The following is a 14,937-nucleotide window of genomic DNA, read 5'->3' on the forward strand; positions in this document are numbered from 1 at the left end:
CTCTGATCCAGTGGAAACATCATAAAATACCTGACCCAGTTGATAGTTGATACAATGATTAGAATTCGTTGCAGACAGTTCATGCATAGCCAATGTGATTTATAGGATATTTATATTTATCAGGATATTTTTGACTGCAGGCTGCAAAGTTTTTATGTGTTGGCTTTATGTAGCCTTTTTTTACATAGTTGGCAGTGGCAATAACAATTACTTTTAGATTTGTATCATTTTAAATTGTATTTATATTGTAGAATACAGATTAACCCCAGACAATGATTTTGAGATACAAAATAAATTAAATGAAACTGTTCCACGAAAATGTGCCTATGAAAAGCATAACTCTCTCGCAGGTTGGTGGAAATGGTAAGATGTGTCTATATATGGAAAAGACATGTTTTAAAATGTAGACAAATTGATTGGTCGAAAGAAAAGACTACGCTTCGTTGACCAAGATTTTTGTTGTTGTTGTCTACAGCACTAGTAGAAATGCAGGAAGTTAGCATTAGATGCCCCAGAAATTTAGGGAGGACCCCCAGACCCACTGCCAGGTTATGTCCCCCCCCCTACACTTCTAAACCCAAAGTTGCGCCTCTTGCTAAAGGTATCAAGAAATAGGGAGCCATTTAACATTGCCACAGTTTAGGAGATTTTACTTTATTTTTGTTGACTTCTGATATGAGCAAGTCTCCCTGTTGTGTAAGATCATGTAACTAACATCTCATATCAATGACTTTATGTGCATTACACTTTCTAAAAACTGCCCTTCGAATCTGCTGGAGGTTAAGTCCATATATGAGAGGGTTTAAGACAGGTGGTATAACAAGGAATTGTACGGCCATCGCATTACGCATATTTAGAGTAATATTTACATTACTATTCCACCCTTGCAACGTGTCAAACAGGGTCACTGTGATGAAAATAAATATTGTTATTAAATGTGGCACACATGTCTGTGTGAACTTAATCCTTCCCTTAGCTGACTTTACACAAGTCCTTACAATCTGACCGTAAGAAAATACAATGAAAAGTAGCTGTAAAACATGAACCACTATTACAAATTTGTTCAAAATCTGATTGATGGTTATGGGTAAACATGCATGTTTCAGTATAGACGGAATGTCACAGAATATCTTATCAATAAGAGACCCACACAAAGGAATTCTGACGGCTAAACTAACTACTATGAGTCCTATAAATAAAGGATAACACCAAGAAAATAAGAGTAACTTTCTAATAGTTAAAGATGTCACAATGGTATGGTATAGTAGTGGTCTGCAAATTGCCACATACCTGTCGTAAGACATCACTGTTAGAGTAGACATTTCACACATGACAGATGTGTATATTACATAGGCTTGAGTGAAACATCCACCATAAGATATCACCTGAACATCTGACTGAAGGTCCAGTAACAACTTGGGGTAGAAACCAGCAGTTCCATACAATCCATTGACACATAAACTACAAAGAAAGATATACATGGGCTCATGGAGACCTTTCTCCTGAATGATTGTTATGATCAGAGTCAGATTCACAGTGATGATGAGAAGATATGTGATAAGAGACAAGATAAAAAAGACCGATTTGTTGTTAAATGTCTCTTGTAAGCCAAAGAGATAAAATAGCTTGACTTGGGTTGAGTTCTCCATAGCTTTTGCTAATTTTCTTCCTCTGGTCAATGCAAAAATTCTTAGTCCTTGCAAGGCTTCAGTGTGTATGGATGTGAATGAATTCAAGTGTGAATCATTTGATTCTGTTTAGGCTCAGACTAAACACAACAGTTTTAACAAAACTAATTCACATCCTGGCTCAAATTCATATTTCCCCCCCAAGAAGTTCCCAATAATATCTGTACGTTATCAGATTTCTGAGGTGTGAAAGAAATAAAAAAACTTGTGTGCATGAAATGTCTTCTTGCTTGACAGAGGAGACTGCTGCAATAACTTGTCCTGGTAGCCTCTAAATATACCATAGTGTATGATCACATGGGATTGTAGTTTCAGCGTCACCATGTAACCACTCCATAGAGATGGATCTATATTGAGTTTATGACAAGCAACTCATTAGATTATACACTGCTCAAAAAAATAAAGGGAACACTAAAATAACACATCCCAGATCTGAATGAATGAAATATTCTTATTAAATACTTTTTTCTTTACATAGTTGAAAGTGCTGACAACAAAATCACACAAAAATTATCAATGGAAATCAAATTTATCAACCCATGGAGGTCTGGATTTGGAGTCACACTCAAAATTAAAGTGGAAAACCACACTACAGGCTGATCCAACTTTGATGTAATGTCCTTAGAACAAGTCAAAATGAGGCTCAGTAGTGTGTGTGTCCTCCACGTGCCTGTATGACCTCCCTACAACGCCTGGGCATGCTCCTGATGAGATGGCGGATGGTCTCCTGAGGGATCTCCTTCCAGACCTGGACTAAAGCATCCGCCAACTCCTGGACAGTCTGTGGTGGATGGAGTGAGACATGATGTCCCAGATGTGCTCAATTGGATTCAGGTCTGGGTAATGGGCGGGCCAGTCCATAGCATCAATGCCTTCCTCTTGTAGGAAATGCTGACACACTCCAGCCACATGAGGTCTAGCATGCTGCTGCTCCAGTTTCAACTGTTCTGCCTCGCGGCTATGGAACCCTGACCTGTTCACAGGACGTGCTACCTGTCCCAGACCTGCTGTTTTCAACTCTCTGGAGACCGTAGGAGCGGTAGAGATACTCTTAATGATCGGCTATGAAAAGCCAACTGACATTTACTCCTGAGGTGCTGCACCCTCGACAACTACTGTGATTATTATTATTTGACCATGCTGGTCATTTATGAACATTTGAACATTTTGGCCATGTTCTGTTATAATCTCCACCCGGCACAGCCAGAAGAGGACTGACCACCCCTCATAGCCTGGTTCCTCTCTAGGTTTCTTCCTAGGTTTTGGCCTTTCTAGGGAGTTTGTCCTAGCCACCGTGCTTCTACACCTGCATTGCTTGCTGTTTGGGGTTTTAGGCTGGGTTTCTGTACAGCACTTTGAGATATCCGCTGATGTACGAAGGGCTATATAAATACATTTGATTTGATTTGTATGGCTATAAGTGGAGGCTTGCAAGCCGAAGAACACCATCCCAACCGTGAAACAAGGAGGTGGCAGCATCATGTTGTGGGGGTGATTTGCTGCAGGAGGGACTGGTGCACTTCTCAAAACAGATGGCATCATGAGGGAGGAAAATGATGTAGACATATTGAAGCAATATCTCAAGACATCAGTGAGGAAGTTAAAGCTTGGTCGCAAATGGGTCTTCCAAATGGACAATGATCCCAAGCATACTTCCAAAGTTGTGGCAAAATGGCTTAAGGACAACAACGTCAAGGTATTGGGGAGGACATCACAAAGCCCTGACCTCAATCCTTTCGAAAATATGTGGGCAGAACTGAAAAAGCTTGTGCGAGCAAGGAGGTCTTCAAACCTTATTCAATTACACCAGCTCTGTCAGGAGGAATGGGCCAAAATTCACCCAACTTATTGTGGGAAGCTTGTGGAAGGCTACCCCAAAACGTTTAACCCAAGTCAAACAATTTAAAGGCAATGCTTCCAAATACTAATTGAGTGTATGTAAACTTCTGACCTACTTGGAATGTGATGAAGGAAATAAAAGCTGAAATAAATAATTCTCTCTACTATTATTCTGACATTTCACATTCTTAAAATCAAATGGTGATCCTAACAGACCTAAGACAAGGAATTTTAACTCGGATTAAATGTCAGGAATTGTGAAAACTGAGTTTAAATGTATTTGGCTAAGGTGTATGTAAACTTCCGACTTCAACTGTATGTGTGGGGACCCTCTAGCCTGGTAATTTACACTGTAGAAGAAGTATGTGACATCACCAATGTGCTGGGCTGGCAAAGCTATCAGATCTATCATTAACTCTTTAGCAGGAGTTTGTGTACTATGTAGAGTGCACCATGTAAAAGACAGAAATGGTTCAGTGAAACCAACCCAAAGCCTCTGACAAAGGAACGGTTTCCCAGACCATATAACCTAACCAGGGAAAACAGAGAACAACTCTGGACCCTAAGTCATAGCTATACTTTAAAATCTAGGCCCAGAGCTATTCCTGCTCAGGTAAAAGTGAGGACCCTTATTGTCACTCTTGGATATCCTAGACCTTCAGTACACTTTCAGGGTCTACGCTCCCAGAGGTAATGACAGAAGGTGTGTGTCACAAATGGCACTCTATTCCCTATATAGTGCACCACTTTTGACCAGAGGAATCTGGTCAACATAGGGAATAGGGTACATTTTGGTATGCAATCAAGACCAGCCGTGCCTCTCCATCAGCCCCTCAGGTCTCTACAGGTTAATAGCTGCATTAATTGGTTCCAAGTGAACGAGGTGATTGAGTGGACTAATGACCTCCTACAAACATGTTTATTATGCTCTTGTTATTGGCTTCTGCTTTCCCATGGTAAGGTATACAGGGAGTAAAACAAAACTGGTGTTTCGCACATCATTTTCTTTTGACAGAACTACAAAACTTCTTACAGCTTTTTACAGGATGGATGGAGTACATGACCAATGTGTGTTAAACATACAATACATCATCATTAACCTTACTGTATTATTTTATTCTATGGGTCAAACATATCTGCACAGTGACCTTAAAAACACAAGATTGGTATGTGGTTGTCCCACCTAGCTATTTTAAGATGGATGTAAGTCGCTCTGGATACGAGCGTCTGCTAAAAGACTAAAATGTAAATATATAAATGGGTATCTGGTCCTCCGATTTCTCAATAAAAACGAAATAAAGTATATGCAGTACATTTGTTATTATCAAGGAATTATCTGGAATTTGTTAGGACAGAATAAGCTATCCATATTTGACAACCGGTTTCTCTTGTGTCCCAGGTAGTTGCCTTTCTGGTATGACTCAACATTTCTGAGGAATACCAAAACTAGTCGTCTGTCAGATAGCTGGCACACAGATGTCATGTTACATACAGTAGATCAACTGGTCCTCAGAACATTTCAGACAGAATATAGTTTGTTTTCATGCCACATTTTTTCTCTAGATTTCTCTCTCACAATGTCAATCAATCCCCAAGCTTGTACTGTATATACCATACAGGGCCTATTTTCCATTAGGGATGGACGAAATGGTGCCAGGTGGGGAATAAGGTGGGCTTACCTTTTACACATTTACATCCAGTGTATCAATCCAGACAGTTTTGCATTTCTAGATTTCTTACTTACTTAGATTGTCACGCCCTGATCTGTTTCACTTGTCCTTGTGCTTGTTTCCACCCCCTCCAGGTGTTGCTTATTATCCCCGGTGTATTATTCCCTGTGTTTGATGTCTCTCTGTGCCAGTTTGTCTTGTTTTGCCAAGTCAATCAGCGTTTTTTCCTTGCTCCTTTTTCCCAGTCTCTGTTTTTCCTAATCCACCTGGTTTTGACCTTTGCCTGTCCTGACGCCGAACGCGCCTGACTAACCCGCCTGCCTAACCCGCCTGCCTAACCACTCTACCTGTTCTGTCCCCGAGCCTGCCTATCGCCTGGTACTGTTTGGACTCTGACCTGATTACTGAACTCCTGCCTGTCCTGACCTTGAGCCTGCCTATCGCCTGGTATTGTTTGGACTCTGACCTGGTTCATGAACTCACGCCTGTCCCCGACCTACCTTTTGCCTACCCCTTTTGTTTTAATAAATATCGGAGCTCAACCATCTGCCTCCTGTGTCTGCATTTGGGTCTCGCCTTGAGCCCTTATAATACGAACTGGCCATGACAGACCCAGCAGACTTGGACCAGCTTCATCACGTTGCCTCTCTGCAGGAAGCCACCATTGGGAGGCGTGAGGAGCAACTTCAGGACCTCTTGGAAGGGCTTTGTTCCCTTACGGAACGCCACGACCAAGGGTTCAAGGCTATATCGGAGCAAATCTGTGAATTAGCTCATAGGCAGCATGCCACATTTGAGACCTCCCAACCACCGAGTAACCTTTGTACTACTCGTGGATTTGTTCAACCTTCCCCGGATCCCCCAAAACCCAGCTTACCTCCTCCGGAGCGTTATGCAGGCGATCCTGGTACCTGCCGGGGATTCCTTTCCCAGAGTTCCAGGGGGCCACATTTTTTAAAGGCTGGAACTTCGGAATGCCTAGCACCTTGTATGGATACGCAAAGGAGATGAGTGGAAGACAGCATTTAACACAGCCAACTGACATTATGAGTACTAGGTCATGCCATTTGGACTCGCCAACTGTCTTCCAGGCTCTGGTAAACGATGTGCTCCGGGACATGCTAAACCGTTTTGTGTTTGTCTCCCTTAACAACATCCAGTTTTTTTCCCGGTCTGGCCAAGAACACGTTCTTCATGTCAGACAAGGCCTTTGGCGCCTCCTGGAGAACCAATTGTTTGCGAAAGCCAAGAAGTGTGAGTTCCACCGCTCTAGCCAGTGGAGGCACTGGCTGGAAGGAGCAGAGCAGCCATTCTTGGTTTGGATCGACCATAAACATTTGGAATATCTCCGTACAGCCAAGCACCTTAACTCCACGCAGGCCCGGTAGGCTTTATTGTTTACAAGATTCAACTTCACCATTTCCTACTGCCCAGGGTCCAAAAATGTGAAGCCTGACACCCTATCCCACTTTCAGTTCCTCTGCCACACACTCGGTCTCCAAACCCATTCTCCCCACCTCATGCCTTGCGACTTCAGTGGGTTGGGGTATTGAAACCTTGGTCTGCAAGGCACAATATTACCAGCCTGAACCTGAAGGGGGCCCGGCTAACCGGTTATTTTTCCCTAACTCAGTCCGGTCCCGTGTCCTGGAATGGGCTCATTCCTCCAGGCTGACCTGTCGTCCAGGATCCCCTCATACCCTAGCCTTCCTCCGACAACGTTTCTGGTGGCCCACAATGGTTCCTGACGTTTCTGCCTTCGTCACCAAGTGCACTGTGTGTGCTCAAAACAAGACTCCACGGCAAGCTCTTTCTGGCCTCCTTCAGCCGCTACCTGTCCCTCATCGCCTCTGGTCCCATATCTCTCTGGACTTTGTCACTGGGCTCCCTCCGTCTGATGGCAACACTGTCATTCTGACGGTAGTGGATCGGTTCTCCAAGGCCGCCCATTTCATCCCTCTCCCCAAACTGCCCTCTGTCAAGGAAACAGCCCAGCTTATGGTGCAGCACATCTTCTGGTCCATGGACTCCCGGTGGACAGGGTCTCCGACCGGGGTCCTCAGTTCTCGTCTCTGTTCTGGAAGGCATTCTCCACCCCTATTGGGTCATCGGCCACCCTGTCCTCTGGAATCCATCCCCAATCAACGGCCAGTTGGAGCGAGCTAACCAGAACCTGGAAACCACCCTAAGATGCCTGGTCTCAACCAACCCCAATACCTGGAGCCGACAACTGGTCTGGGTGGAGTATGCCCGAACACACTTCCCTGTTCAGCCACAGGACTCTCCCCTTTTGAGTGTTCAAGGGGGTATCAGCCTCCTCTCTTCCCAGAAGAAGAGCAGGAGGTTAACGTACCCCCGGCCCAGACGTTTGTCCGCCGCTGTCAATGTACCTGGAGAATAGCTTGGGCGGCAAACATCTGCCTCCTGTATCTGCATTTGGGTCTCGACTTGTGCCCTTATAGTACGATAAAGCAGTCATTGGCAAAACTGTAAATGTAAGTAAGGAATTTAAAGTAATGAACTTCTGTTATTTCTTATATATTTTATTAATAATTTATGACATTTGTAAAGTGCTTTTCATTATAAAATAATAATCTCAAAGTACATGACAAAAGATGAAAGCAACAATCAAAGTCTAGGAAGAAGGGACGGCTCAGAGATGAGTCTTAAGGCCTGCTTTAAAGGTAGTCAATAGAGATCAGCAAGTGAATAAAAGGTAAATGACAATATTATATAAATCAGCAAATGTTTTACAAGTCTGATTTTTAACATCCTCACCTCCATTCATTATTACACCTACTGTATAAGCAACAAAACACACAAGTCAACATCACAAAAATCTAACAATCAGGACAAAAAAAAGGTCACACTAATGTTTAGCTTATGTTTTAGGATACAGACAGCTGGTAGTATGTTTTTATAAGCTTGTCTGATTTTAGCCATCCTAAATCCATACACAATAGGATTTAAAAGTGGTTGGCACATCAGATCAGATTCAAAGACTCAAGTCATCCAAGTCATAGACTGTTTTGTCTGCTACCGCACAGCAAGCGGTACCAGAGTGCCAAGTTTAGGTCCAAAAGGCTCCTTAACACCTTCACCCCCAAGCCATAAGACCCCCCACCCCTTTTGTTTTTACACTGCTGCTACTCACTGTTAATTGTCTATGCACAGTCACTTTACCCCTACCTACATGTACAAATTACCTCAACTAACCTGTACCCCCGCACATTGACTCGTTACCTGTACCCCCGTATATAGCCTCGTTATTGTTATTTTATTGTGTTACTTTTTATTTTTCACTTTAGTTGATTTAGTAAATATTTTCTTAACTTTATTTCTTGAACCGCATTGTTAGTTAAGGTCTTCTAAGTAAGCATTTCACGGTAGGGTCTACACCATGTGACAAATACAATTTGACTTGATATGCGATAGTACACCGATGAAATAGTGGGTACAGTTGGAACATTTTTCATAGGCCCATCAAGTCTACTGTGGAGCAGATTTAAGAAACAGACGAAAGAGAAGTTGAGCAGCGAAGCCAGATGGGATGTCTTGTATGAACCGCTCTCTTGAGTTCATGCCACAGCATCTCAATCGGGTTGGGGTTAGGACTCTGCCTGGGCCACTCCAGAAAGCGTATTTTCTTCTGTTGAAGCCATTCTGTTGTTGATTTACTTATGTGTTTTTGGTCGTTGTCCTGTTGCATTCACCCTACTTTTGATGAGCTTCAATTGGCGGACAGATAGCCTAAGGTTCTCCTGCAAAATGTCTTGATAAACTTTTTTCGATGATAGCAAGCTGTCCAGGCCCTGAGGCAGCAAAGCAGCCCCTAACCATGACGCTCCCTCCACCATACTTTACAGTTGGGAATCAGGTTTTTATGTTGATGTGTTGTGATTTTTTTTCTCCACACAACTAAGTTTCATCTGTCCACAGAATATTTTGCCAGGGAACATCCAGGGGCTCTTTTGCGAACTTAAGACGTGCAGCAATGTTCTTTTTAGACAGCAGTGGCTTCTCCCGTGGTGTCGTCCCATGAACCCCATTCTTTTTTAGTGTTTTACTTATCGTAGACTCGTCAACAGCGATGTTAGCAAGTTCCAGAGATTTCTGTAAGTCTTTACCTGACACTCTGGATTCTTCTTAACTTCATTGAGCATTCTGCGCTGTGCTCTTGCAGTTATCTTTGCAGGGCAGCCACTCCTAGGGACAGTAGCAACAGTGCTGAACTTTCTCCATTTATAGACAATTTGTTTTACCGTAGACTGATGAACATCAAGGCTTTTAGAGATACTTTTGTAACCCTTTCCGCTAGTGGGAAATTGGAGGGCGTGCAATTCAAATAAATATTCGTAATATTAAACATTCATGAACATGCAAGTATCTTATATTATTTAAAAGCTTACATTCTTGTTAATCTAACTGCGTTGTCCGATTTCAAATAGGATTTACGGCGAAAGCATACCATGCGATTGTCTTAGGATGGTGCCCCACATCAACATATTTTTCAACCAGCACAGGCTTCATAAAATCACAAATAGCAATTAAATAAATCACTTACTTTTGAAGATCTGCCTCTGTTTGCAATCCCAAGGGTCCCAGCTACAACACGAATGGTTGTTTTGTTAAATAAAATACTTCTTTATATGCCAAAAAGTCAGTTTAGTCGGCGCCCTCGATTTCAGTAATCCACTTGTTCAACATGCAGACAAAGAAGCCCAAAAGCTACTGCTAAACTTTGTCCAAACAAGTCAAACAACGTTTCTATTTAATCCTCAGGTACTCTAAAATGTAAATAAACAATAATATTTCATACAGAAAGTAGTATGTTCAACAGGAAAGGAAAATTAGTAAGCCCTCTCCCTCGCGAGCCGACTATTGTTCCTGTGCTCTTCTCACCAAAACTCCAAATACTTGTGAGTTTTTCAAAAAACAAGCCTGAAACCTTGAATAAAGACTGTTGACATTTAGTGGAAGCCATAGAAATTGCAACCTGGGAGACAGATTTACATAGAAACAATAGGTTTCCATAATAAGAGCCTTGGACTTAAATTATGTATTATAGACAAAAAAAATACAATAATTTGTGCGTTGTTAGTTTAAGAAGTGCAGTTGCCATACCAAGTGCAGTTGCCATACCAGGCGGTGATACAGCCCGACAGGATGCTCTCAATTGTGCATCTGTAAAAATGTGGAAGGGTCTTAGGGGCCAAGCCAAAGTTCTTCAGCCTCCTGAGGTTGAAGAGGCACTGTTGCGCTTTCTTCACCACACTGTCTGTGTGGGTGGACCATTTGAGATTGTCAGTGATGTGTACACCGAGGAACTTCAAGTTTTTCACCTTCTCCACTGTGGTCCGGTCGATGTGGACAGGGGCATGCTCCCTCTGCTGTTTCCTGAAGTCCACAATCAGCTCCTTCATTTGTTGACGTTGAAAAAGAGGTTACTTTTCTGTCAGGGCCCTCACCTCCTCCCTATAGGCTGTCTCGTCATTGTTGGTAATCAGGCCTGCTACTGTGTCATCTGCAAACTTGATGATTGAGTTGGAGGCCTGTGTTGACCCGCAGTCATGGGTGAACAGGGAGTACAGGAGGGGGCTGATCACGCACCCTTGTGGGGCCCCTGGATCAGCAAAGTGTAGGTGTTGTTTCCTACCTTCACCTCCTGGGGGCAGCCCGTCAGGAAGTGCAGGACCCAGTTACACAGGGCGGGGTTTAGATCAAGCTTAATGATGAGCATGGAGGGTACTATGGTGTTGAAGGCTGAGCTATTGTCAATGAACAGCATTCTTACATAGGAATTCCTCTTGTCCAGATGGGATATGGCAGTGTGCATTGCGATGGCGATTGCATCGTCTGTGGATGTATTGGGGCGGTATGCAAATTGAAACGTGTATAGGGTGACAGGTAAGGTAGAGGTGATATGATTCTTAACTAGCCTCTCAAAGCACTTCATGATGACAGAAGTGGGTGCTATGGGGCGATAGTCATTTAGTTCAGTCACCTTCCTTTGGTACAGGAACAATGGTGGACATCTTGAAGCAAGTGGGGACAGCAGACTGGGATATTGAGAGATTAAATATGTCCGTAAACACCCCAGGCAGCTGGTCTGTGCGTCTGGGCCGGGCAGCCTTGAGAGACCTGACATGCTTCAATGTCTTACTCATGTCGGCCACGGAGAATGAGAGCCCACAGTCTTTGGGAGCCCGGCCGCGTCGGTGACACTGTGTTATCCTCAAAGCGGGTGAAGAAGATGTTCAGCTTCTCCGGGAGCAAGATGTCGGTATCCGCGATGTGGCTGGTTGTCCCTTTGTAATCCATGATTGTCTGTAGACCCTGCCACATACGTCTTGTGTCTGAGCCATTGAATTGCGACTTTGTCTCTGTACTGACATTTTGCCTGTTGATTGCTTTACGGAGGGAATAACTACACTGTTTGTGTTTGACCATAATCCCAGTCACCTTGCCATAGTTAAATGCGATGGTTCCCGATTTCAGTTTTGTGCGAATGATGCCATCTATCCACAGTTACTGGTTTGGGTAGGTTTTAATAGTCTCAGGGTAAACAACATCCTCTATACACTTCCTGATGAACTCAGTCACCATGTCCGTGTATACGTGAAGGTTTTTCTCAGAGGCTACACAGAACATATCCCAGTTCGCGTAATCAAAACAATCTTGATGCATGGATTCTGATTGGTCAGACCAGCGTTGAATATACCTTAGCATGGGTACATCCTGTTTGGGTTTCTGCCTATAGGAAGGAATGAGCCGAATGGAGTTCTGATCTGATTTTCTGAGGGGAGGGCGGGGAGGCCCTTGTAGGTTGAGGGTTTTAGCGGAGCGAGTTCTATAGTCAATGTGTTGATAGAACTTCGGTAGTGTTTTCCTCAAATTTGCTTTGTTAAAATCACCCGCTACAATAAATTCAGCCTCAGGATATGTGGTTTCCAGTTTGCACAAAGTCCAGTGTAGTTCCTTGAGGGCCGTCATGGTATTGCCCTGAGGGGGAATATACAAGGCTGTGACTATAACAGAAGAGAATTCACTTGGTCGGTAATATGGTCGGCATTTGATTGTGAGGTGTTCTAGGTCGGGTCAACAAAAGGACTTGAGTTTTTGAACGTTATCAAATTCACACCATGAGTGGTTAATCATGAAACAGCACCGCGTTTCTTCTTCCCTGAGAGTTCTTTATTCCTGTAACGGATTTCCTCTTCGTCTGAGGAGGAGTAGCAAGGATCGGACCAATGTGCAGCATGGTAAGTGTCCATAATAAGATATTTAATAAATCAACAGAACACTGAACAAAATAACAAAAGTACAAACAAACAACCGAAACAGTCCCGTATGGTGCAAAAACTAACACAGGAAACAATCACCCACAAAACACAATAGAAAACAGGCTACCTAAATATGGCTTCCAATCAGAGACAACGACTGACACCTGCCTCAGAACCATACTAGGCCAAACACATAGAAATATAACAAAAGAACAAAACATAGAAAAACAACATAGAATGCCCACCCCAACTCATGCCCTGACCAACTAAAATAAAAACATAAAAAAGGAACTAAGGTCAGAACGTGACAGTACCCCCACCCAAAGGTGTGGACTCCGGCCGCAAAACCTGAACCTATAGGGGAGGGTCTGGGTGGGCATTTCACCGTGGTGGCGGCTCTGGTGCGGGACGTGGACACCACTCCACCATAGTCTTGGCCCACTTATGTGGCGCCTTTGGAGCTGCGACCCTAGCGGCCGACCTCGGACTGGGGACCCTTTCAGCGGGCCCTGAATAGACGGGAGACTCCGGCAGCGCCGGACAGGCGGGAGACTCCGGCATCGCCGGAGTGAAGGGCGGCTCCGGCAGCGCCGGAGTGACGGGCAGCTCCTGACTGACGGGCGGCTCAGGCAGCTCCTGACTGACGGACGGCTCAGGCAGCTCCTGACTGACGGACGGCTCTTGCTGCTCCTGACTGACGGGAGACTGGCTGCTCCGGACAGGAGGGAGACTCTGGCTGCTCCGGACAGGAGGGAGACTCTGGCTGCTCCGGACAGGAGGGAGACTCTGGCTGCTCCGGACAGGAGGGAGACTCTGGCTGCTCCGGACAGGAGGGAGACTCTGGCTGCTCCGGACAGGAGGGAGACTCTGGCTGCTCCGGACAGGAGGGAGACTCTGGAGACTCCGGACTAGAGGGAGACTCTGGAGGCTCCGGACTAGAGGGCGAGGGTGGGGGCTCCGGACTAGAGGGCGACGTTGGAGGCTCCGGACTAGAGGGCGACCCTGGAGGCTACGGACTAGAGGTCGACCCTGGATGCTCCGGACTAGAGGGCGTCGCTGGAGGCTCCGGACTAGAGGGCGACGCTGGAGGCTCCGGACTAGAGGGCGTCGCTGGAGGCTCCGGACTAACGTCCTTCGTTGGAGGCCTCATTGCCATGGATCCTCACCAGAGGCTTCGTGCCATGGATCATCACTGGAGGCTTCATGCCATGAATCATCACTGGAGGCTTCTTGCCATGGATTATCACTGGAGGCTTCTTGCCATGGATCATCACTGGAGGCTTCGTGCCATGGGTTATCACTGGAGGCTTCTTAGCATGGATCATCACTGGACAATTCTTGCCATGGATCACCACTGGAGGCTTCGTGCCATGGATCATCACTGGAGGCTTCGTGCCATGGATCATCACTGGAGGCTTCGTGCCATGTATCATCACCGGAGGCTTCTTGCCATGGATCACCACTGGAGTGGAGAGACACACAGGAGGCCTGGCTCTGGGAGAAGGCACAGGACTCACCAGGCTGGGGAGACATGCAGGAGGGTTAGTGCTTAGCACAGACACAGAACTCACCAGGCTGGGGAGACATGCAGGAGGCCTTGTCCTTGGCCGAGGCACCAGATGCACTAGACCGTGGAGGCGCACTGGCAGTCTCGAGCGCAGAGCTAGCACCACTCGTCCTTGCTGGATCCCCCCTGTATCCCGGCAAGTGTGGGGAGTTGGAACAGGCCGCACTGGGCTGTGCTGGCGAACTGGAGACACCGTGCGTAGGGCTGGTGCAGTATACCCCGGGCCGAGGAGACGCACTGGAGACCAGATGCGCTGAGCCGGCATCAACCCTCCTGGCTCGATGCCCACTCTTGCCCGGCCAATTCGAGGAGCTGTGATGTAGCGCACCGGGCTATTTGTGCGCACTGGGGACACCTTGCACTTCTCCTCATAACATGGTGCCTGCCCAGTCACTCTCTCGCCACGGTAAGCACGGGAGTTGGCTCAGGTCTCCTAAAATATGTAACTTTAACTTCTACTTCCTCCCAATCCCGGGTCCGGGAGCACCCCCACCGGTAAAAAAGCTGACTAGCATAGCCTAGCATAGCGTCACAAGTAAATAGTAGAATCGAAATATCATTAAATCACAAGTCCAAGACACCAGATGAAAGATACACATCTTGTGAATCCAGCCATCATTTCTGATTTTTAAAATGTTTTACAGGGAAGACACAATATGTAAATCTATTAGCTAACCACGATAGCAAAAGACACAACTTTTTTTGTCCACTATTTTTTTCCTGCATAGGTAGCTATCACAATTTCGACCAAATAAAGATATAAATAGCCACTAACCAAGAAACAACTTCCTCAGATGACAGTCTGATAACATATTTATTGTATAGCATATGTTTTTTTTAGAAAAATCTGTATAAATCATAGTTTACCATTGCAGCCACCATCACAACTC

The 14,937-nt window shown here is 45.1% G+C and overlaps 1 protein-coding gene across 1 annotated transcript; it reads right to left on the bottom strand.

Annotated features, from left to right (window-relative positions):
- Positions 1-710: 710 nt before the first annotated feature.
- LOC129822517 (olfactory receptor 1D2-like) lies at positions 711-11,518 on the bottom strand. Its single transcript, XM_055880828.1, has 2 exons — positions 11,391-11,518; positions 711-1,671 (listed from the first exon to the last, which is right to left on the bottom strand). The coding sequence occupies exons 1-2, from the start codon at positions 11,516-11,518 to the stop codon at positions 711-713; spliced, it is 1,089 nt and encodes a 362-aa protein (XP_055736803.1).
- Positions 11,519-14,937: the final 3,419 nt, after the last annotated feature.

Source organism: Salvelinus fontinalis, chromosome 24, assembly GCF_029448725.1.
Source record: "Salvelinus fontinalis isolate EN_2023a chromosome 24, ASM2944872v1, whole genome shotgun sequence".
NCBI classification, from domain to species: domain Eukaryota; kingdom Metazoa; phylum Chordata; class Actinopteri; order Salmoniformes; family Salmonidae; genus Salvelinus; species Salvelinus fontinalis.

Coding starts and splice junctions, on each gene's coding strand:
- LOC129822517 (XM_055880828.1), bottom strand. CDS start 11,518: ATGGATTACAAAGGGACAACCAGCCACATCGCGGATACCGACATCTTG. Junction 1,672..11,390: donor CGGCCGGGCTCCCAAAGACT/GTGGGCTCTCAT, acceptor TGCATTGACCAG/AGGAAGAAAATTAGCAAAAG.